We start from the raw sequence: 23,923 nt of genomic DNA on the forward strand, positions 1-23,923 counted from the left end.
GTGGGGGGTGGGCGGGGGGGGGGGCTGCTCCTGTCGGTGCAAGTCTGCTCACACCTTTTCTAATAAACCAGAGCTGGGTTCCCCACTGGCCTGCTCTCTGCTTGTGCTGATCCTGGGCTCCCCCTGCGGGAGTTCTGGCACAGAGACGGGGAGGGCAGGGCCCAGGCGGGTCCTGGCTGCGGAACATCTGCTGGGGCGTATGTGGATGGGCCCCAGAGGAGGGGCGGGACAGGCAGGCCCCTTCTTGGCGCGCACGCCCATGCTCCCGTGTCTGCCACAGCTGGCCATCTCGTGTATGATCCCACTTCCCCTTCCCTCTCTTCAGAGGAAGCAGCCCCCAAATACCTTCCAGCTTCAGGTCCAGCTTCTCAGGGTGGTGGACCTGGCACACGGGTCCAGAGGTCATTCCTCTGCCCGGTCGCCTGTGGCCCAAGGAGAACAGACACGAGCCCGTCGCCGGCAGCCCTAGATGTTCAGGCGGCAGGGCGCTCTGCCCCCGAGACTGGCCAGTCGCCTGCAGGCGCCGAGGTGCGGCCAGAGGGCTCTTGGGCATTTCTGGGAAATCTGAGTTTCACCCTTCAGAAGAGGCAAGAACCACTTAAGGGGAAGGCCTTTGTGCCCACTCCTCTCCTGCATGGGAGGCCGGCCCGGGGTGGGTAGAGACGCGGTGGAAAGGTTATGAGAATCACAGCGCTGCTGATTGGGAGCCCGTCTGGTTCCAGCACAAACCCAGGAGTGTTCTGCCGCAGCTGCCTGGGTGTCTGGGATGAACACCTTTCCTGTTTAGGCCACTGTCTGTCTGCTCTTCAGTCACCGACAGCTCCGGTGTCCTGAGCGCTCCTTAAGGCAGCCACGTTTGGGGCTCCCTCTCATCTGGGCTAGGGGCTGGGGGGAGCCATGCACGTCAGCCAGTGGCACCCGCCCCGCTGGCAGCCCGGGAGACACCCGCAAAGTGTCATCCTCCGGCTGGCGCAGCTGTGCCCGGGTGTGAGGTGGGTGTGGAATGAGCCCCTCCGGGGTGCCCTGCCTCCTGCCCAAGTCTTCTTGGGGAGACTGGGAATGCGAGGTTTGCTTCAAGATGCTGAGAAACCGCAGTCCTTTGCCAGGTTGGGGTCTGTCAGTACAGCCCCCTAAAAATCTCAGTAGGCCTTTGGTCGCGTTTAGCCATTGCTCAGGAATCTACCCCAGTGGGGGCTTTTGGCCCTTACAGCGGTGTTGGGTGCTCGCCCATCTCCTTTGCTCTCTGCCTCCACCTGCAGGCCAGGTGATCAACAGATGGCTGAAGGGGGGGGGGCGGGGAGGGTGCCTCCCCATCCTGTGGTGCCTGGGAGGGGCTGGGGTCCTGTTCCCAGCCTTGTCCCTGCCCTTCAGTTTAGCTTGTGGTGAGGAATTGGGCCTTTTCAACTGTTCCTTCAGGGTTGAATTGTGCCCACCTCCCCACCTGCCAAAGATATGTGAAGTCCTAATCCCCAGTACCGCAGAATGGGGCTTTCTTTGGAAATAGTGTCTTTATCGAGGTAATCCAGTTAAAAATGAGGTTATAGAGTGGGCCCCAATCCAATATGAAAAGGGGAAATCTGGAGACAGTGACAGAACAGACATGCTCAAAGGAAAGATGTGAGGACACAGAAGACCTTGTGAGGATGGAGGGCTTATGATGCAACCCCAAGCCAAGGACGCCAAAGATGCCAGCAAAGCACCAGCAGCTGGAAGAGGCAAGAAAGGGTTCCCTTATAGGTTTCCGTGGGCGTGTGGCCCTGGCAACTCCTTGATTTTGGACTTCCAGACCTGTGAGAAAATAAATTTCTGTTGTTCCAAGCTACCCAGTTTGTGGAACTTTGTTACAGCAGCCCCAGGAGACTAATAGACCAATTCTGCAATGCTCTGATTTTCTGACTTTTTAGGGGTCTTGGATCATGGAGTTAGATCCCTTTGGCCGAGTATTTTCTTTCCTTTGCCTTCAGCCATCCAAGTATCGCCCAAGCTAGACGCTGTACCACATCTTAGATCTCGATGCCCTAACATGGGAGATGTGTGTTTTCCTGCATGTGGGTGTTCGGGGTGACAGGCAGTTTCTCTCCACGAAGTGACTCCTGAAGCCAGGCCCCCGCGCCCTCTGGTGGCTCTGCCATCCCTTAGGGCCTCAGGAGACCCTGCATCCAGCAGGCAGGTGGGGGAGGAGAGTGGAGAAGGCAAACCTGCCTCTTAACTCGTTGCTGCGATGGGAAAGGGACACACGTCACTTGCACTCCCTTCTAGGTCCAAGTCCCCAGCAAAAGCCCCGCACTGTAGAGGCCCATGAATGCCGGGGGACAGGAGCCGTCTTGGCCACACCCAGCCCCTCTGACATACTGTTTTGGTTTTGTTTTTTTGTTTCTTTGTCTCCCAAAGCTCTAGCTTTGGCAGGCACACGGTCAGAATCTAAGATAAACTGGGCACCAGTTTGACCACTGCTCGACATCATGTAACGGGGAGCAGCTTCCTCCTGGGGCCCGGGGGTGTCCTCAGTCCTGCTCCTGACCTCCAGCCAAATCTAAGGGTTAGTCCTGCCTCCCCAGCAGCCCACACTGCTGGGGCCAGTGTGTTTCCAGCCTGGACTCTGGGTGGTAAGAAACAGAAGCCCAAGTCAAGTTGGCTGAGGGAGCTGCGGGAAGGGATGTACGTTGTCTCCAGTAGCACGTCTACAGAGACGTCTGTCTAACAGCGTCACGAGGACCCGTGCATCTCTCTCTGTGGTGGCTTCATTCTTGGGCAGGCTCTCCCTCTGCTGTTGGAAAACATCTCTCAGCATGTCCAGGGTGGTGCCACTAGCTCAGCCATGCCAGGACTGCCAGTGCTTCAGTCCTGGAAGCTCCTGTAAGTCACAGGCTGGTACTCTGCCCCATGTCCACTTTGAAGCGGTAATTGGCAAGGGATGTTGGAGTGCTGTGGCCAGCCTTGGAGCTAAGGCGTGTGAGGTCAGTACCCCACTAGGCTGCAGGGCCTGAGGTTGGGCGTCTTTGCAGAGCTCTTGGGACTGTCCCCTTGGCTCTCAGGGCCCTGGCTCAGAAGTCACACCCCCTCCCCCACTGGATTGGGCCAGGCACACCACAGGCCTGAGTGTGTGGCTGTCTGACTAGTGAGGACTGGGAGGCTGCCCTGAGGAGTGGCGCCCCCGTCCTAGGTCTCTGTCCGCCCAGTGGAAAGGAAGGCGGTGAGCCACGGTGATGGTGGGGTCCGCCCTAGTCCACCCCGGCCTACATGTGCCCCATCTGTGCTCCTCAACTTCCCTGTCCTCATCGAGGGGCTCCTTGGGTGGCCCTGGAGTGACCCGTAAGGCAGGTACCCCCTGGACAATTACTCGTCTGGTGGAGGTGGCGCTGCCGGCCCCAGCTGACCGGGGTGCTGAGGCCTAATTAACCCATTATGCTAGGGAAGGAGCCACCCCAAGAGTGGAGCAGCCTGCTGAGGTCACTGGGGACACCACCCTTGGAAATGCCAGCTCCTGCCCCGCCCACAGAGGGGCAAGCTCGGGTGTGGGGACAAGGACCTGGATCTCCTGAGGCCTGGGTGCGCTCCACTGAGTCAGCTGGGCGCATGCCTCTGTCCTTCATCTCCCCTGCCCCCGCAGCCGCTCCCGCCTCTGGGGTGCCAGGGAGCAGGCTGCCAGCTGAGGCTGCCCGACTCCCTGGGGATGAAGTGGGCTTGGCAGAACAGGGCAGGCCTGGTGGCCTGTCCTCACTGAGCTGGGGAGACCAGGGCACGAAGACCAATCTGGGGTTTTCACATCTTCATTTATTGCACTTGAACCCCGAGTTCCTCATGGGTCCTTCTGCCTGGGCTCTCAGATGCTGTCACTGATACACTGCCCCACTCCTGGTAGCTACTGCCAACAGCTCTCTCTGGCTCACAGATTCACCTGGGGTATGTGGCCACCACAGGCCTCATTCTGGACACTGGACCCTGGGCCTTGGGCCCAGTTAGGCCCGCTACGCTCTCATCTGGGCAGAAGGAAGTGTTGCCCTCTGCTGCGCCCAAGGTCTTCCATTCAAGGCCCACCTGGGCTAGACTGACCCCAAGTGAAGGGCACTCAGGCCATGGGTCTGGACTTGCCCCCGTCCGGGGGGTTGGTGGGCTTCGCAGGCATGCGCAGGAGCCTGGCCTGCCCAGGCCGCCCCGGGGGCGTGGTTGGCTCCGCTGGCGGTGTGCGGGGCTTTGCGGGCAGGGGACTTGGGCGGGCGGGGCGACTTGAGCGTGCTGACGGCCCGGATGAGGCCCATGCGGCGGCGGATGGAGTGGTCCAGGTTGACGGTGCAGCGCAGGAGCCTCTGCGCCTCGGACACGGTGAAGGGGAAGTCAGCGCCCAGGAAGCGCTGGAAAAGCTCGGGGTCGCCGTCCAGGTCGAGCACCTTCTGCAGCGTCTCGGTCATGGTGTGCAGCTCGAGGCTGTGGTCGCAGAACACGTCCCAGAGGCGCGCGCAGGCTTCGGGCGCGCCCCCGGCCTGCTGCCGGTCCTCCAGGCACTGCAGAACCCAGCTGAGACGGCACGGCCACTGGTTGGCGAGCACGACCCAAGCCACGGCCTGGCGCGGCGAGAGGCCCCCGAAGTCCCCCTGCTGCTGTTGCAGCAGGCGCACGGTGATGGGCACGGTGTTGACGATGCGCCGCATGGACACCACGTTGTCGGGCACGTACTCGAAGAGGCAGTCGCCCTCGTCGTGCAGGCAGCAGAGCGCCTCCTGGATGCTGCGAGCCGCCTGGACTTCCAGGACGCTTTGCGCGCTCTCGGCCCGGGCCTGCTCCTCCATCTCCAGGAGCGGCTCGACGTCCCCGCCCCCGTCCCCGTCCCCGCCCCGCGACCTCACTTTGCGCGTCATCTCGCGATAGAGCAGGTCGTCGCGGCTTCGCACCGCATCGTGCAGGAACTGCAGTTTGGTGCGATGGCCCATGATGGGCACGGAGAAGGGTAGCGTGATGGTGCGGTTGAGGAAGACGTAACCGTTGTCGGCCGTGCCCTTCATGGAGCAGGCGCTCTCGAGGCACGAGGCCAGGATGCTGGGGTCCACCACCAGGATGAAAATGAAGGGCGCGTGGCTGTCAGACAGCAGCGTGTTGATGGCGTTTAGCACGCCCACCACGCGCTCCGGGTAGCACGTGTCCAGCCCTGTGATCTCGAGCACGACGCGCAGCCGGCGCCGCTGGTAGATCTCCAGGAAGCACAGGAAGTCGGTGAGCAGCCTCACCTCCTTCTTCACCTCGCACATGAAGCCCAGATGGCTGCCGAACTTCTCGCGCAACACCAGCCGCTCAATTCTCTTGCGCTGGCTCACGAATAGGTGCTTGCCCACCGAGTACACGGCCATGAGCAGCCCGGAGCTCGAAAGCGTGGTGGCCGCGCCGCCGAATGCCCGGAACAGGTTGCCGTGGCTCAGCGCGTGGGAGCCCATCGACAGGTAGAGCAGGCTCATGCCCAGGCTGAGCGCCGCCAGCAGTGCCAGCAGTGTCAGGCACAGTTGGCGCCGGCAGTGCCACTCGCGCTGGCGGCAGCCCGGCCTCGTGGCCGCCTTCTTGCCCAGCACCGAGTACAAGCTGAAGGGCAGTGCGCCGTATTGTTGGCGGATGCCCTCGCACAGCGTGGTCACCAGGCCGGCCCACAGCTTGTCAGTGCCCGCGTACTGCCAGGCGCTGAAGCGGATGAAGAGGAACTTGACGTTCTTGCGCCGCAGATGCACCTCGGTGATGATGGGCTGCAGGAACACCAGGTACCACAGCAGCTTCGAGAAGCCCCAGCCCTGCACGGGCCGCGGCTGCCACTGCACGTGCTGCAGCTCCTTGGCCTCACACTGGGTCGCCTCCTGCTGCATCAGCACTGCCGGGACCGAGGGCGCAGGGGAAGTTGTGAGCGTCTAGACCCGGCTCAGGCTAGGATAGGGCCTGGATGTTAGACTGGGAGCCAGGGCCCGTCCCCAAGTGCTGGGCAGGTGCAGAAGTGCGGAAGGAGAGGCCTGGAGCCAGGCTTGAACAGGAAAGGGTCTGAGGGGGAATTGGGGGGTCAGGGGAGGGCAGAAGTAGAGCCCCCAGAGGAGAGAGGACCGGTGGGGGCAGGGAGGGCTCTAAGAAATCAAAGAATGCATGCCAGGTGCTGAGGAAGAGAAATGCTGGGCAGCAAGTGTACACCTTTGGTCCAGTTTTCCTGGCTTACTGCCTCTCCTCCAGCTCTCAGCTCAGCTATCACTTCTTCCAGGAAGCCTTCCCTGATCCCCAAGCTGGGTCAGGTGACCCTGGGCTCCCCCACTGCAGTCCTGCCCACTTTGGGTCATTCCTGTCTGGGGACAGGTCTGTCTCTCGCGCTGGTCTGTGAGCCCAGGAAGGGCAGGGCCCTGGTTGTTTTGGCCACCCTGTGTCCCTTGGGTGCTGAGGAAGTGCTGGGGGGAATGTCTGGAGGATGGATCATGAGAGATTGGGGGCACGATCTGCATGCTGTGAGGGTAGTAAGTGAGCCAGTGGGAATGAATCGGAGTCTCTCAGCACAGAATAGAAGTTCTGTTTCCTTTTACCTTAGAGCCGAATCTTTTCTCCTTCCAGGACCCTGTTTGTTGCTCTGTGACAACATAGGAGCAGGACGTGGGCTTGTTTGATAGGTGCTCACCAGGGCTGGGCACACGGAGGTGAATCACCTCCGCCTTCTCTGGCCATGACTGGGGCTGGGGTCTGAGCTTCAGCAGTGTTTGAACCAGGCTAAGTTTCAGCTCATGTTTTCAATTAACATTATCTGTCAGGGGTCTTGTGGGCGCCAGGCCCTCGGCCAGGGCTGAGGAGAAGAGATAGGTCCGAGGAGCACAGAGGCCTGGAGGGACTTGGCAGGAGCCAAGCGAGGGACCTGGGCTTTCTCCCTAGGGCGCTGGGGAGCCATGGAAGGCTTTTGAGCAGGGGAAGGACAGGGCTAGATGTGTATTTTAGAAAGACTCCTTGCAGTGGATTTGGCGGGGGAGGGGGGCAAAGGCATAGGGAGGGACCTGGTTAATGCTGATTTCTGGGCATCTGGCAGACTGGCCTCAGGGGTGAGCAGGTCTTAGGGAAGCCTGGGGCTGGGCAGGGACCAAAGGTTCCGTTTCCCTTAATCCCTCCTTCCCCAGCACACGCAGATCCTCACCCATGATCTTGTCCAGCATCATGTGCAAACGGCAGCCAAAGGGGGCATAGAAACCCACGGTCACAGGGACAGGCACGTGGCAGAGAGTCTTGGCCAGGCAGCTGCAGTAGACGTCATCCTCTGTCAGGATATCTGGGGCCCGGGGGTGGGGAGGGGGTGGAGGTGGGGAAACTGAGTCAATGACGCTGGCCAGGCACCACCCTGCTCCCCGTCTACCCTCCGTAGTGCTCGCCCTCAGCCCCTCCCAGCACCGGCACCGCGCTCCCTGACTCCCAGCCATGACTCAGGTCAAACCCTCCGACAGAGGGTTTCTGTGGCCGCAGGCAGCCCCCTCCTTCAGGACCAGATGTGCCCTTCTGGGTCCCCGCTCAGCTGTGCTCTCCTTTCAAACCAGACCTGGAAACTGCCACCTCCCTGGTCAGGTTGCCGGCACCTCTCGCCTGGACTCCTGCTTCCCACGCTACCTCCTACAGTCAACTCTCAGGTCACATCCCGAGTCAGCTCTGGGCTCCCACCTCCCCAGGGGGAGAAGGCTGAGCCCTCACCGCGTCCGCGAGGCCACCTTCCACCCTCTCGGACCCCGTCTGACCCTCCTCCTCACCTCCCCTGATCTAGCCACATGTACCTCCTTGTTGTCCCTTGAACAGGCCACCTCAGAGTCTGCATTTGCTGCTGCTGCTGCTATTTACTCGAGAGAACTGCCCCATCTTTGCTTAAATGCAGACTTGTTGGGGCCTCGCCTGATGACCTTGTTTAATTTGCAAACCCCATTTCCTCTCCCTGCTTTATTCTTCCCCCAACATGGTTATCACCCGGTGACACACTTTTGAACTTCCCTATTTATCTTGTTTCCTGTACCCGCCTCCCCCCACCGCCTATAGAACGTGAGCTCCATGAGGGCAGAGATCTCTGTCTGCCCTGCTTCCTGTGACACCCCCAGAACAGAGCCTGGCACCCCCTGTAGGCGACCAGTACCTGGTCACAGAGTGAGTGAGTGAATGAATGAGTGGGTGGGCGGGTGGATCCCTCCCCTGGCTGCGTCGCTCTCTCCATCCCTCAGGCCACCCCCTGCCTCTTGCTGCAGCTGTGCTCCCCAACACCAGAGCAAGCTGGTGCTCATCCCCCGCTGCCCCAAGTCAGGAGGGCTGGGAAGAGAGGAAGCAGAGCAAGGGTGTCAAAAGCTGGGGCCCGGGCCCCTGGCCAGCCCGGGATGGAGGCACCATGGACAGGCCTGGCCTGGAAGCCTTGGATCCCAACAGGTGAAGGAGCAGCGGCTGCCCGGAGGCCCAGTGTCAGGGACGAGCGCCCTCCCAGACAGGAACCAGAGTGAGGGGTGAGGAGGGCAGGCCCCAGGCCTAGGTGGGAGGCGAAGTGGCAGGGACAGAGCCCCGGGAAGGGAAGGCTGGGTGAGCTCCGGACCTGTAGGAGGTGAAGGAGCTACGGGTTACGGGGGCAGGCAGGGGCCAGGTGTCCGTGGGCCTCCTGGGCTCCAGGAGGGTGCTGGCTGCAGAGGGCAGGGCTGGGCCGCTGCTGGCTGTGGTGCGCGCCGCGGCGGGTGAGGGGGTGCGTGCGGGGGCCGGCTGGGGGTTGCTGGCCAGTTGCATGGGGGCGGTAGTGGTTGCAGGCGGCCCCTTCTGGGCGCCGTGAGCGGGCGGAGCCGCTGCCTCGGGGGGCTAGGAAGTGCGGGCTGGGACCACCGCTGCAGAACGGGGGGCTGGAGGCCCCGGCGACAGCCATCGCCACCCCATGGTGGCCTGGCAAGCCTGGGGGGTGGCCGACTGGGCCTGTAGGCTTGAGGTGCCGCTGGGTCACGGTACCACTGGTGACAGCACCCCGGAAGGGAGGAAGTGGGGGGCGACAGGGCCTGTAGGCTTGAGGTGCCGCTGGGTCACGGTACCACTGGTGACAGCACCCCAGAAGGGAGGAAGTGGGGGGCGACAGGGCCTGTAGGCTTGAGGTGCCGCTGGGTCACGGTACCACTGGTGACAGCACCCCGGAAGGGAGGAAGTGGGGGGCGACAGGGCCTGTAGGCTTGAGGTGCCGCTGGGTCACGGTACCACTGGTGACAGCACCCCGGAAGGGAGGAAGTGGGGGGCGACAGGGCCTGTAGGCTTGAGGTGCCGCTGGGTCACGGTACCACTGGTGACAGCACCCCGGAAGGGAGGAAGTGGGGGGGCGACAGGGCCTGTAGGCTTGAGGTGCCGCTGGGTCACGGTACCACTGGTGACAGCACCCCGGAAGGGAGGAAGTGGGGGGCGACTGGGCCTGTAGGCTTGAGGTGCCGCTGGGTCACGGTACCACTGGTGACAGCACCCCGGAAGGGAGGAAGTGGGGGGCGACTGGGCCTGGGTCCCTGACCCCTGAGGGGCACTGGCGGGAACCAGGTCAGGTCTTCGGGCGGAGGCTGGGGCTCATCACTCAGCTGAGGCCCAGGAGAAGTCGGAGAGAAGACGAGGAGGGGCTGTGGGCCGAGGAGGGGCCATGCCCTGCGCTCTCCCACGGCTGGGGCGGGGGGTGGGGGGTGGGAAGAGGTGCAGGGGCCTGGGCTTTAGCCAGGTGAGGGGCTAGAGGGGGGATGATGCCCCAGAGTTTCTGCTACCCCAAGTTCCTCGGTCCCTGGGGTGTCCCCCAGTTGGGGGGCGGAGAGGACTCCACTGGGAGCTGGCCTGGCTGGTCCACAGGAGGCCAGAGTGATGAGAGGTAACTGTGGAGGGGGAACAGGGTGGGGACTGGGAAGGGGGGTGGGCCTCACAGCTGGGCTCAGACCAGGCCGGCGGGAAGGGGGCTGCCCTGGGAGGCCCCAGGGAGGCTGAATCAGCCCTGATGGGAGTAACTGCCCCGTCCTCGCCCTGAGCAGCAGCACCTGCGGTCACCGTGGGCGGCTGGACCCCCGCCTCGTTCATACGCACTCAGTGGGGGCTGGGGGCTTGCCCTCCGACCCCTCCCGCCCACCGCACTGCTCCCCCCAGGTTGTGGGGCAGTCCCCACAGGCCTGGCGATTTGGGGAGGGAATTCTGTCCACGCTGGGGGGAGGGGCAGGCCAGGTGGGCCCCCCCTGCTGGCATCCCCAGCCCAGGCTCCCACCTCCGGCCTCCCAGGGCCTACGGTCCCCACGGCCCCCTGTGCAGATGCCTCCATGGTGAGTGCCGGTGGCTCTTCCCTCCGGGGGCCTGAGGTTCTTCTGCTTGGCCATCCGCTCAGCAGCCCCCGACTCACAGGTCTCTCTTGTGACCAGGACCGCCCAGACTTAACCCCTACCTTTTTGGTGCCCCAATTCCCTGTCCAAGAAGTAGTGCTTGGCGGGGTTCCGGGGTGGCAGGGCACCCTTGGCGAAGTGGATGGTGTAGTGCTGGCTCATGGCGGCCGGGGTGCCTGCTGGGGGGGCGGCGAGGAGAGGCCGGGCTCAGTACCCAGCCCCCTCGGGCGCCAGCAGCAAGTACCCACCCGCGGGACAGCCCTGAGACCTTCGGTAGATGAGACCTCATCCCTGATGTTGGGGTCCTGGGCTACCCAGGTGGCATGGGGGTGCTCTTCAGAGTAACAGGGAGAGGTCAGGATGGGGGGACGGGACAGCCAGGCGCGGGAGGATGAGAACGCTTGGGGGGTGTTGGGGGGTAATTTGGGGTGGGTGAGATTTCCAAGGCCTGGGTGTTCGGGAGCTGCTGGGAGTCTCCAAGAGGCTGGGACAGTGTGCTGAGCCGACGTGGGCTGGGAGCCAGGGGATGGCTGAGTAAGATTAGGGGGGAGCTAGGTACTGGGGCGTGTGCTGTGGGCGGTGGAAGCTGGCACCCTTTGAAGGGACTTGAAACCAGTGCGGTGAGAGGCGGGGACCAGTGAGCCACCGAGCCCGCGAGCGGCTGAAATGTCAGGCTGGGACATTTGGGACCTGATGAGGGGCTGAGGGAGGGGGACTCTAGGGGAGCAGATGAAGTCGGCGTGGTCCAGTCTGGGGAGAGGCTGAGCAAACTGGGGTTGAGGTGGGGCGCCCAAAGCGGAAGCGAGGCAAGGAGGCTGTTTAGAGGCAGGCACAGGAGAACCCGAGGGGCAGAGGCAACGGGGGTGAGAGCTGGAGTTGGTGAGGGTTGGGGGCCCGGCGCGTGGCCCCTGCCCACCTCATCCCCCCGGCCTGGGGTCCCCTGTACCTGATGGCAGCCTCGCAGCCCCAGCTCCCTGCTCCGCCGCCGCCGCCAGCCGAGCTGCTGTGCCAGCCCCACCGTCTGGCAGCATCAGCGCAGCCCCGACTGGTGAGAGGCCCGGGAGCTGGGAGCCAGGAGCCCAGTGGCCCGACCGGTTTGCCCACCTTGTCCCCGCCCCTTCCCAACAAGCCTACCCAGTCCCTGTCTGGTGCGCTCAGCTCTCAAGGACTGGGGGCTGCCGCCGCTCCCCCCCCCGCCCCGCCCCGCGGTACCCCAGTAAGGGATGGAGATGGCAGGCCACGCTGCTGCCCGGGGCGGGACCCGCCAGAGGTTCTGCTGGTCTGGGCACTTATGCTGTGGGAGGGAAGGAAGCTGGGACACGGATTGGGAGTCCAAGCCCAGAGAAGATGCAGTCCCAGGTTCAGGTGCCAGCTCCTCCAGGGTCCAGCTGTGTGAGCTTGGGCAGGTGACTTCACCTCTCTGAGCCTCGGCTTCCTCATTGCTGAGCGGGCCGGCGTCCGTGCCTGCCTCTCGCGGTTGTCAGGAGGAGTCCCCTGAGCCCAGAGCCTGGTGCTCGGCAACAATGGCGCCAACTGGCCCATTTGCCAGCTGCTCCAGACGCTTCACATAAAATGACGACGACATGCGCATTCCAGGCTCACCAGGAGCCCCGCTCAGCGTACATGCTTTTCTTTTTTTGGCTCCAACACGCGGATTGTGGGATCTTAGTTCCCCAACCAGGGATTAAACCCAGCCCGGGCAGTGAACGGGCGGAGTCCTAACCACTGGACTGCCAGGGAAGTCCCAACATGCTTTTCTATCTACAGTAACGTCTTTCCTCCTTGCCACGCTCAGTGGGGTGGGGGTGATGCCCCCTTCACAGATGAGGAAACAGAGGCCCGGACTGATGGAGTCCCTTGCCCCGGGTCTTGGAGGCAGAGCCAGGCTTTGCAGGCAGTGGTTTGTGCTGGGTAGGTGGAGGCGCCTTACAGACGTTCTTCGAGAGGTGAGAGCGGGGTTGGGGGTGGGGATGGCTGGGCAGGGGGTGCCTTAGGCACAGCGTGTGTGGGGGGCCCCTCTGCTCTCCAGGGTCCTGTCTCCCTGTGCCTGCTGCTGGCGTGATGGGTCGAACAGAGGTTCCCCCGGGAGATGGGGGAGGCAACCACAGAGCAGTGCCCAGTGACCAGACACTGCCCCCTGTAGCCCAGCTATGCCCCTTCCCTCCCCTGGGCTACTTCTCTCCCCTCACCAGGCTTTCAAGCAACTTCCTCCTCCCTGTCCTCTGCCAATTTAGGACTCTGCCCCCCTCCCAGCACCCCTGCCCCATCAGGGAGGCCAGGCTGGTGTGTCTGAGTGGGGGCGTGGTGAGTCTGGGGGGGAACCTCCAGGACAGCCCTGAGCTTCTTGAGCGCAGGGCTGGGCCGATCCCCCACTCCCCCCGCCTGTCCGCGCACACACAGTTTAGCTGAATGACGGCGATTCATTTGGGAAACATCTGCAGGCTCTGTGCTGGACACTGCCAGCACCCAGCTGAGGGACCCAGAGGGACCCAAGGGGAAGCGCGGCGGGACATAAACAAGTAAACGCGGCGGCAGGGCAGGACAAGGCTGTCTAGGAGCCCCCCCAGGGCTGCAGGCGCCGGGCGAGTGAGCAACTGCTCCGAGGGATGTGGTGGGCAGCCGAGGCTGGTGGCTGCTGGACACCGGAGAGGGAGCAGGAGTCTGGGGAGTGGGCCAGGCAGGGAATGGCACGTGCAAAGGCACGGAGGCAGGCCAGGGGCCGTGGTGCTCAGCTGTGTGTGCTGGGGGGGGGCTGGATGGGGCGCCTGCAGAGGAGCCCCACCCACTGAGGAGACCCTTCCTCCTCCCATTTGGGTCTGTCGCAGCCTCGGTGTACAGCTCTGAGGTGGAGGTACTTACCCACATCAGGCAGCAAGTGGCAGAGCCTGGCAGAGTCCAGATGGGTGATGCCCCCGGATGCTATGAATGTAAACATTGGAGGTGGCGGCAGGGGGTGGGGTGCAGGCATGGAGGCCGAGCTGCCCAGGGGCTGGTCAGCTGGGCCATTGTTCTTTTCTTGGTATGACTCGCATCCTCCAGGCACATGAACTGTGTATTCCTCTGTGTGTGTGTCTGTTCTGGGGGAGCCGAGGGTGTCTGGCCCACCTCACCTGCATCCATCCTTGGTCCTGGCAGCCCCAGCCCAGCCCACCCCTGCCAGCACCCTGGGGGCCCTTGGCCCTGCTCCTAGGGAGAGGTCCATTCTGTGGGCCCGGCTGGGAAGACAGCAGCCCCAGACTTGATGCTGGCAAGGGTGCCAGCGCCAGGGGCCACCCTCCCCTGCCAGGTGAGCAGGGCAGGAGGCGGCAAGCTCCAGGGCTGAGGCTGGGGAGGAGGGGGCCCAGGAGAGGAGGAAAGGCGGGATGGGGAGCCACACAGGGTAGCCTGCTTCCCCCGCAGGACCTGTGACACAAACAGTCCCTTTGCAGATGACCCTGCCCCCAGCACTCTGCGTGACCCCCACCTTCCACTTGGAATCTGGTCCCACATACAGAACCTTTATTGAGCACCTGCCGTGCGGAGGGACGTGTCCGATGCGGGCTCCCTCCACGCCAGCCCCGACTGGGGTGGGGCCCACCTTGCCCCTGGGACACCCCCACCTCCCTATGACACCCATTTGTTGAGCGCTTGTGAGGCCCTGAAGCGGTGGGACCCCGTCTCCCCAGCACCAGCCACCAGCACGGGCAGCAGCCGGGTCCTCGGGATGGGGTGGCGTGAGGCTCGGCTGGGGGTGGGGCCTGGGGCTCCCTCAGGATCTCTGGATCACCACCTGGAACTTACCTGGAAGAGAAGGGCTGGCTTTAGCCTGAGGCTGGGACCGGAGAGGAGAGGCAGCACCCCAGTAGCTCAGAGATGTTCATCCCTGCCCTGCGCCAACAGCCTGGGTGGCCTCAGCTGGGCCTCAAGTTTCCTCACCGGTCTAGGGTGGTGATGCTTCCTGCCCACCTGGCCTGCATCCCAGGGCTGTGTGGGTGACTGGGGGCATGAAGGCCAAGCATGTCGGTTGCTGGGGAGGGGGCTGGCACGGGCTTCTGGGGCATGTATTGCTCAGATCCTGCCTACTCGGGTCCCAGGTCCCCGGTGATGAGTGGGCCTGGGCACTGGCAGAGGGGAAGACAGCTGGAGGGAAGGGGACTGGAGTGCTGGCTGCAGGCTGCCCCCAGGTAAGGGTGGGGCCTCGGCCTGTCTGATGGAGGGCACTGTGGGCCAGCGGGGACCCGGGGGTCGGGAGGACAGCCCATCACGCCAGCTGCAGGTTCCACGGGGCCTGGCTGCCTGTGGGGCCCCTCAGCACAGCACCAACCCGGGTGGCTTCCATTATGTCCACCTGGGTTCCCGCGCCGGGAAGAGTGTTCGAAACCACTAGACCAGCTCATCGTCAAGGGTTGTCTCCTCCAGGCTGGCACGCCCCAGGGGAAGCAGGCTGCGGGGGACATCCAGGGGCAGGGGCATGGAAGCGCTGCACCAGCTGTGTGGCCTGGGCCTGTGACTTAAACACTCTGGGCCCAAGACTCCCCATCTGTGAAATGGGGCTGGGGTGGCCCGGCCCCACCTCCTCGGCCCCCCGGGAGCAGGGGGACCCCTGCCTCACTCGGGGGACGGGAGCCCCCCACCCCAACTCACAGGCGGGCAGGGCTGCCACGGAGGCGGTGACCAGGCTCTTGATGCCCAGGGTGCTGAGGGTGCCACGTAGGAGGCCGCAGGTGAAGGCCAGGAACTGGGGGGGGGACACAGGTCACTGTGGGCAGAGGGGGGAGGCCAACACCCAGGACCAGGGGGGCCACGCTGGGACCCTCCCTCTCCCGGGGTCCTGGGCTCGGGGAGAGGCCTGCCTGGGGCTGGAGTCCCAGCACCACCCCCCATACCTTGGGCGCTTCCTCCAGGTACTGCAGACCCGAGGCCATCCGGATGAGAAGGGGAAAGCTGTTGTCCTGCAGGACGTAGGTCCCCTGGGGACAGAGGAGGGGCCCATGGGGGCTGGGGTGGCGCCTGTACCTTTGTTGGGGGGGAGGGGAAGCAAGGACCCAGGGCCCAGCCCCACTGGGCTGAGGTCTGGAAGGACCCTTTCCTCAAAACCGCGGTGGCCGGTCACGGGCCCGTCCTTCAGAGCTGCACGAGGACCCACGGGCCTTCCGCCCCGGGCCTGGTGTCCTGCCCCACTGGGTGCGTGACCTTCCAGGGTGGTGGTGAGAAGCTGCAGCGGCCGTGGAGCGGCCCGCAGGGCCCCAGCACAGCACAGGCTCCTAATGGGAACTAGGACCGGGTCCGGACAAGCAGCATCAGGCCGAGGCGAGGTGCCGCCCGCCGCAAGGGGCCTTCTGCCGTCTGCCGGCGAGGCCTGCAGGGAGGCTGGAAGCAGCTGCCACGCCCCACGGCAGCCTCCTGGCTTCCCCTGGAGCATGGCACAGAGGCCCCGAGGGGGCCCGTGCCTGCCTCCCAGCTTGGGCAGGTCCCCACGGCCGGGCTGGGCGTGCTGCAGCCGCCCCGGGCGGGGATTCCCTTCCCCGGCTCTTTCGGGCACCGGGCGTGGGCACGCACCTGGTGATTGGTGCGCAGGCTGTCCATCTGCTTCTGGAACATGGCCGCCCACACGTCTTTGCATAGGAACTTGAGGACGTCCAGCTCCTCCCTGAAGGCTAGCGTCTCCCGGGGCAGCCTGGGGTGGGGGGCCAGCGGCAGACACTGTGGGGCCAGGCCAGGCCAGGCCAGGGGCGGGGGTGGGGCAGCCCCGGGATGAGGAAGAGGGAGGAGACCAGGCTGGGTTCCTGTGTGGAGCAAGGTACCCTCTGCGCCCGGCTGTGCCCAGGAAGGGACCCCACCTCAGCTCCTGCCCACCTCTCACCTCTCGCCCAGGGCCTGGCCCACGCGGAAGCCCATGCCCTCCAGGACCGACAGGCTCACCTTCTGTCCCTAGAAGGCCAGGGAAGAGAGGCACAGGGGCCCTGGGTCACCTGAGGGAGCCGGGAGCCACCGGGTGTGGCCGCTGCGAGGGGACTTGCCCGTCCCTGCCCGTGCAGGGCGAGGAGGCCCAGAGGGGAGGGCCTTGCTCCACAGGCTGGCAGGCCAGGCCGGCTTTGTCCCTCCACCCCGTCACATGCCTCCAGAAACCCCATCAGCCCTCAGGACCTGCTCCCCTTCATTCCAGGAAAAACGGGTTTTCCCCAGGCTCAGCTTCACCCTGCTGGTGAAGTCTTTCCTGATAACACCCATCACTTCCTATATGCGCTTTCAGTGTCTGTCCTTAAAACACCCTGTGGAGTAGCACTCCCGTTACCCCCGAAACTCAAGGTGACCTGCCCTGGGGCTCATGTGGCGAGTAAGGGGGCCACAAGGCATGGGCCCTGGCCCCTGGCCAGCAGGGGGGCTGAAAAGTCAACTGTGATCATTAGGCCTTAACGTATTAGCCGAGAATCCTGGGAGGGATGCACAGGGGCACAGGGGAGGGAACTGTTCCCTCGGGTGCCCGGTGAAGGCAGTGGTGGCAACACGGCCTTCTGGAGGGCAGGCCAGGGTCCCACGGTGGAGGGGCTGAGGCACGGGGACAGGGGTGGCAGGAGGGCTGCACCTCGTGTCTGTCCACGTGCCCAGGAGGGCGGACGGCGTGGCTGGAGGAGAGCTGACCTGTGTGTGTTTTTGATCTGTGTGACCTGGAGAGAGCTGAGCACGTGAGGGAGGCTGGCCCAGACTGGGGGCGTCAGAAATACCAGGACGGCCTCTGGTGACCAACACGGGGCCGGGCACACCGGAGGAGGTGCGTTAGAAACAGATGCTGAATGAACCAAGTGAGGAACTGGGACTCGAGCACACACTGTGCCGGGTGCCCTGTACAGACCCCCTTGTTTAATTTTAACAACCCCATAAGGTAGGTTGTATTTCATACCTGGAGACCAGGCACAGAGGGGTTAGGTCACACCTCCCAGAGGCACCCTCAGCCACAGGGCTGCCCTTCGGACCTGAGCAGGTCTGACTCCTGCAGGCAGGTGGCAGATGGGTGGGCGGCCAGGGCAACACCCCCAGCTGTCCCTGCCCCAGGGAAGTGGCAAGGGCTGAGGCCCGCTGGGGGGGTGCGCCAGGCGTAGGGAGGTCGGAGCAGAGGTGGCCTTCGTGCTGGCCCTCTGCTCTGCTGGGCTACATGATAGGCAGGTCCTGTCCCGCCACTCTGTGCTCTTCCTGCGGGAACCGGGCCTGGGGAAGGACACAGCTTCCTGCTGGTGGCACTGGCACGCGCTCTCTGGTTTCTTCCAGCACAGCAGGGCCAGCCTTGCGGGGAGGGCTTGAAGACTCATGATGTGCGGGATCTGAGCTTGGGGCATGAGAGGCAGAGAGGGGGACGTGTGCCTGGTGGCTGGTTCCGGGGTCTGGGGCCAGATCAGCCCCTGACCCCTACCAGCTGCCCCGTGCCTCAGTTTCCTCACGTGTAAGATGAGGACCTTCCCAAGGTCCTCATGAGGATTAAGGGAGTGGGTAAGTGCAAGCCAAGTGCTCTGAGTCAGGCTCAGGAAGCGTTACTATCATTGTCATTTGCGGCCTCTGCATCTGTCAGCCTGCATGACGAGCTGATGGGGAAAGGGAAGGAAAGCCCCACGAAGGAGGGTCTGTTCTGTGGGCTGACGGATCTCAGCACCTGGATCACTGCCCCGCCCTCGATAAGCCTTCTCTGCCACCCCTGCGTCACCTCCCTCCTAGAGGTGAGCTCCCCGAGGGGGCCTGGCTGGGCTCCGCTCTAAGTGCATCTGTGTCCCGAGGACCCCCCGAGGGACAGGGAAGACCCCAGGGCTCCCTTGTTCATCCCACAGACATTTCCTGACTGGCCTCCAGGAGCTCGCCTGGCAAGCCTAGTGGGGATGACGGGCACCCAGGGGATGGCAAGCTGGTGAGAGGGCGGAGGGGGGCCCGACCTCACAGGGGTGGTGCGACCGGCAGCTCGCTCTACAGCAGCTGTTGCTATTGGCTCCATGGTCCCCAGCCCTTGAAAGGGGCCAGTTAAATATCTGCTGCACTGCAGAGACTGGGGGTGGTGGGGAGCGGGGAATAACGCGAGCAGGGAGGAGGAGAGGCAGGGGGGAGGGAAGGGCGGAGGGTGAGCGGGTGACTCGGGAGAGAGGGTGGAGGAGGGCGGGTGACTCGGGAGAGAGGGTGGAGGAGGGCGGCAGAACCCCACCTGCTCTCTGGCAGCCGCCTCCCAGGACTCAGCGGTGTTCAAGCCCCAATCCCTACAAAAGCTCTCCAGGCACTAGGGGTTCATCATTCCTGAGGAGGGAGGGCAAGGCGGGACACTCCCATCCCACTGGAAGCCTCCGGAGCCCAGCCCAGAGCCAGCGCATTTCTGGGCTCCCCACGCCTGCCTCAGCCGGGTTGACACAACAGCCCACGGAGAGGAACCGAGATAATGGGAGAAACGGGGGGCCCCTCGGAGGAGGCGTGTCGGTGTGGGCACGAGGGGCGTCCATGCAGCAGCTCGGGCACTTGGAGGAAGGGACAGTCGGACAAGGGAACGCCCTTAGAAATGAAACGGTAGCCAAAAGAAACGTTTGTTCACAAGGGAGCTGAAAAAGAGACAAATCTGGAAGGAAGGTAAAACCTCACAGATTGTTAAGAAAAAAGGAAACCACGAGGTAGGAAAAAAAATGAGAGAAAAGTTGACATGCGGAAAGAGATCTGGGAAGTCTGGGATTCCTCTGACTGCGAGAGATGGAACGATGCGGGAGAAGAAATAATGAAAGGAGCGTAAGAGGAACATGTGTGCTCTGCTAAAGGCAGATTCAAGCGTCCAGACCGAAAAGGGCCACAGAGCTCCGAGTTGGATGAATGGAAAACAAGTAAACCAAACTGCGTCCCCCCCGGTCCCGTCCTGGACTGAAACTCGATGGAGCTGGGTGGGGGGCTGCGTGCCTGGCCTGCCTTGCCCCTTGGTTATTAGTTATTTGTGAGGTTCAAGCCCCACCCGCGGAGCCACTCTGTGCTGGCCCAGGGCAGGGCATCCCAGGAAGGAGCAGCGCTGGTTCCTGCCTGAAGAAAAGCACAGGGGGGGCGTCCCCGGTGGCGCAGTGGTTAGGAATCCGCCTGCCAGTGCAGGGGACACGGGTTCGAGCCCTGGTCCGGGAAGATCCCACATGCCGCGGAGCAACTAAGCCCGAGCGCCACAACTACTGAGCCTGCGCTCTGGAGCCCGCGAGCCACAACTGCTGAGCCTACGTGCCACAACTACTGAAGACCGCGCGCCTAGAGCTCGCGCTCTGCAACAAGCCACCGCAATGAGAAGCCCGCGCCCCGCAACAAAGAGTAGCCCCCGCTCGCCGCAACTAGAGAAAGCCCGTGTGCAGCAACGAAGACCCATTGCAGCCAAAAATAAATAAATTTATATATATTAAAAGCACAGGGAGAAGGGATGACTTCCGGCTGCCCCAAGGAGAATGGCCCCAGAAGACCCAAAAGAACTATGCTGAGTGACCAGGTGAGTGACAGGGTGAGAGCACACCTCCCACCCTGTCGCCCTGTCCTCGTGCACCCAGGTGGTGCCCAGACAACCCCGAATCCCACCTTCTCCCCTGACGCTCTCCGAGCTCACCCAGCCCCCCTCCGCCTGCCCTCCGTCTACCCCTCACCTCTGCTCGGGCTCCTGCAGCAGCGCCCTTCCCCACCCAGTCTCCGTCCAGTCTCATCCACGTGGCCAGGGAGGACTTCCGGAAAAGTAAATCTGAGCCTGGCACACCTCAGTTTAAACCTTCTATGGCCCCCACCGCCCTCAGGACAGAGCCCCAGTTCCCGCACGGAGACCGCACTGCTGGCTCTGTGGCCTCGGATGCGCTGCGCCCCCTCCAGGGCTCTGCCCCCTGCTATCACTGTGCCAGGAACTAGTTGGTTTTCCAGGCTCTTGCCTGAGGACAAGGACCGTATCTGATGGCTGCTACGCCCACCACAGGCCCTCCTGAGAGAAGGGGCTGGCCTGGGCACTCACTGGGCCTCGGTGGGCCAGGGCCTGCCCAGCAGGGCCGTTCCCAGGCCAGAGGCCAGTGGATGACAGCTCATTACACACACAGAGGGGTTCACTCCTTTGCCCACAGGCTCCCCTTATCTTCAAAGCTCCTGAGATGGACAAACCACAGCCTCTTCCTCCGACTCCTGGAACTTTTCCTGCTTTGATAACAAAGGCCCTTCGACCTCCCAGTTCCTCTGGCCAGTCTTCCATTCAACCCGTAACCGTCCAGGAGAATCCATTCAACAGCCACAAATAACCAGGCAGGACGTGGAGATCAAAAAGCCCTAAACAATGACTGTGGCTCCTGGGCGCCTGAGCTGTGGGGACAGAGATGAACCAGCCACCATCGCTTTCCTCAAGGGGCTCTGGGGCAGGTGGGCGGGGCAGGCCTAATGCCACAGACAAGCTCTGGCACGGATGCCCGAGTCCTGATTTTGCCTTTGATCCTGGCTGTGCAGCGTCGGGGAAGCCCGCTCTCTCTGGTGCCTCAGTCCCTCCCCTGTAAAATGGGATGATGCCGTCAACCTCAGAGTGCTGTTCTGAGGACGAAATCAGATAAAATCCTGTGCTGGAGACACGATAAGTACCCAAGAAACAGAAGGCCTGCGTGTCGTTCAGACAGGACACTTGCTGGACCAAAGAGAAGGAGCAGAGAGGGGAGGGGCCGGGAGCGAAAGAGAAAAGACTGCGCGAAACAGGGCAGCTGCCCACGATGTGCTAAGAAACGGGGCTCCCCAGCTTGAAAGAATGTGGGGAGACGGCAGTCCTTCCCCTGGCTGCACACAGGAACCACCCAGAAGCTCTGAGGCCTGACGCCCAGGCCACTTCCTGGCCCAGCTCCACCGGAATCTCTGGTGTGGGACCCCAGCATCAGAACTGCAGAGGCAGCTGGCCAGAGAGCCACGCCCAAGGGTCACAGGCGCGTTCGTGCTGTAAAAGCCCTGTGCTGAGCAAAGCTGAGTAACCGCGTGTCCCCCCCCCCCCCACTTGCTTGGCCACAGGAACCCATTAAAATCCTCCCAGAGTGTCAGAGAAGACACTGAGAAAGACAGGCGAGAGTTTATAGCACAGGCTTTGGAAATGGGAGGCCTAGTTACATTCCTGACTCTGCCACTTGACAGTGAAGACTCCATCTATAAAAGCCTCTGTTTCCTCATCTACAAAGTGGGGAGGATCATGCTGACCTTTGTGGGTTGTTAGGTGGATCAAATGAAATCAGGAATGTGAAGCCCACCAGGGCACATGATGGGTGCTATTACTGGCCACGATACTAAGTGAATGCCAGTCCCCGCCCACACCCTCCATGGCACAGGGGCTGCACTCACTTCAACAAATCCATGCTGAGGACCTACTATGGGGTGATCAACACAGACCCGGTCCCCACCCACACCACACAGCAGGCAGCCTGGCAGAGGAGAGGCTGTGAATCAAAGGATCATATGGATACATAATTCAGATACATACTTATCGTGATACAAGGATATCCCACTTCCACTGGGGCCTCAGGGAGGGCTTCCCCGAGGAAGGGACATTTGAGCCAAGATCTGAAGGATTAACAGGTGTCAAGGCAGTGACGATGTGACAGGTGAAATGAGCTGGAAGATGAGGGAGGAGGCTGGTACAGGGCAGAGAGGAGGGAAGCCAGACTAAAGCAGGGAGGGGCCAGATGGGAACCATATTTAGACAGCACAACAGGAAGGGCCTGGCTGATGGCTGGAGGTGAGGGAGTAAAGGCAGATGTCAGGGACTCCCGGGTTTCTGGTTTGAAAGCCAGGATGGATGGGGTGCTGAGACACTGCAGCCCCCTCCCCAAAACACAGGCCAATGCACACTCCCTCTCCCGTGTGCTAACGTTCTCATAGCATTTTCCCAGGGTACAATATATACTCGTTTATCTGATTTGTCCGTCTACCCCACTATGACATAAACTCCAGGAGGGCAAGGGTTTTGGCATGGTTCGCTGAATAATCCCCAGAGCCTACAGCAGGGCTTGGCACCTTGCAGGTTTTAGTGACAGTCTGTTGAATGAATGAACTTGAAAAAAGTATGTTGAGATGATAACAAGCAACACCCTTGTCCTCCTGAATTGGGAAGAAAACACAGACCAATAAAAATGTCTTGCATATTGATGATGATCATAGAAAGAATAATAATGAAAAAAGTGAGCACAGCCCCACTTATTAAGCACCTCCTCTCTCCGTCACCCTTTCTTCTTGGTAACAGACTTTAAAACAAGAGCTCCGTGTTTTGAGGGCTGATTAGGTGCTAGACATCGTACTAAGTGCTTTAAAGTCTGAGCATTTATTTTTCATAAGGGCCAACTTCCAAGATGCCAAGCACGCTCCTTCCGCAGGGTTCACAGAAGGCTTCCCCCTCCCTGGAATGCTCTTCCCCCCACTTATCCCCGGGGCTTGCTTCCTCCCTTCTCTTCCTCAGAAAGGCTTTCCTCCACCATCCACCACTCTACCTCTCTTCTTTCCCCAACTCTCCTGAAGTTGTCTTTATAAAACTTCTCACTAGCTGGTGGCACATTCTATTTTTATTTATTGTTTGTTTTGACTCCCCTACTAAAACGTAAGCTTCACGAGGACAGGGAAACAGTGCCCTGAATACAGTAGGCGCTCAGTAAGTTTGTTGAATGAATCAATGTCTCGCTCGGAGTCTTAGGTGCTGTTATGATCTCATTTTACAAGGGAGGAAACTGAGGCACACAGAGATCGGATCACTGGCTCTCACACCCTGTATGAGTGGTGCAGGCGGGATTCAACCCAGGCTCAATATATAACTTCTCAATATATACCCAGTAATCGTAATTACTGTAATTGCTACCCGCTTACTCTGTGCCAGGCTTTGAGCTAAGAGCCTGACCCCGAACTCTCTCGCTCAGTTCTAGCTGCGACCCTCGAGGCCGGCCCTGCTGCGACTCCGCTTTGCAGAGGCGGAAGCTGGCGCCTGAGGTCGCCCAGCGAGGCAGGGGCGGGGGTTCGACCCGGGCCGCTGCCGCGCCCTCTGCTCCTCCCGGGGCCTCGACCCGGCCTTCCCGCCGCGGCCCGTGCCTCCTTCCCCCCGGGGCCCGGCGCTCACCCCGGGACCGGGGTCCGGATCTTGCGCCCACAGCTCCGCTACCATTTCCGTGTGCAGAAACTCGAACAGTACCGCGTCAGCCATGCGCCGGCCTCCCGTGCCTAACAACCGTCCAGCGCCTAGTGTTCTCATTGGCCCGGCTGGGCAAGCCCCGCCTCCTGCACCTAAGCGCGAGCCCGCCCACTCTCGCTTCCATTGGTGTTTCGGGCTAGCCCCACCTTCCTTTTCTGGGCTCTCGTGGCACGCGCCTGAACCTGGGAGACTAGGGGGAGGGCCTGCTTTGTCTATATTGGCAGCACGTGACAAGCATCTCCGCCCTTCCCTCTGCTTCTTCCCCGTTTCCGGGTCCTCGAGCATTTCCATTGGCCGAGTCGCTGTTACACGTGACTTAGAGTCCCCGTTTGTCTGCACGCCTCGCAGCACAACCCGGAAGCGCCAGCCCAACAGCTTTCCTATTGGTCGTGCCCATATTCACGTGGCTTTTCACACACACCCCCCCCCCCCCCTCAAAGCTGGTCCTGAGGGCTTGCTT

The 23,923-nt window shown here is 62.3% G+C and overlaps 1 protein-coding gene across 17 annotated transcripts; it reads right to left on the reverse strand.

The window, feature by feature from the left end:
- Nucleotides 1-9: 9 nt before the first annotated feature.
- On the reverse strand, nt 10-23,872 carry LOC309616798 (trafficking protein particle complex subunit 6A). Of its 17 annotated transcripts, none has more exons than XM_082367836.1 (11): nt 23,392-23,872; nt 16,171-16,238; nt 15,867-15,984; nt 15,194-15,277; nt 14,952-15,045; nt 14,656-14,751; nt 13,188-13,247; nt 10,391-10,507; nt 7,133-7,264; nt 6,537-6,580; nt 1,591-1,788 (listed from the first exon to the last, which is right to left on the reverse strand). In XM_082367836.1, exons 1-11 carry the CDS (start codon nt 23,752-23,754, stop codon nt 1,732-1,734), a joined length of 1,233 nt encoding a protein of 410 aa, XP_082223962.1. In that variant the 5' UTR covers nt 23,755-23,872; the 3' UTR covers nt 1,591-1,731. The 17 variants fall into 17 exon arrangements, 16 of the variants coding, with proteins under 16 accessions (XP_082223961.1, XP_082223962.1, XP_082223952.1 ...); XM_082367826.1 differs by lacking the exon at nt 1,591-1,788 and adding an exon at nt 3,753-5,885; XM_082367839.1 differs by lacking the exon at nt 1,591-1,788 and adding an exon at nt 5,711-5,848.
- Nucleotides 23,873-23,923: the final 51 nt, after the last annotated feature.

The sequence above is a fragment of the Balaenoptera borealis genome (assembly GCF_965194805.1).
Source record: "Balaenoptera borealis genome assembly, chromosome: 19".
NCBI classification, from domain to species: domain Eukaryota; kingdom Metazoa; phylum Chordata; class Mammalia; order Artiodactyla; family Balaenopteridae; genus Balaenoptera; species Balaenoptera borealis.

Bases quoted from the DNA above. Each gene is read 5' to 3' on its own strand.
- LOC309616798 (XM_082367826.1), bottom strand. From the start codon at position 23,754: ATGGAAATGCTCGAGGACCCGGAAACGGGGAAGAAGCAGAGGGAAGGG. The intron at 7,265-10,390 runs GTAGGGGTTAAG...CCCGGGCCCCAG, and splicing joins GGAATTGGGGCACCAAAAAG to ATATCCTGACAGAGGATGAC. The intron at 5,886-6,536 runs GTAAAAGGAAAC...AGCCGGGTCTAG, and splicing joins AGAAAAGATTCGGCTCTAAG to ACGCTCACAACTTCCCCTGC.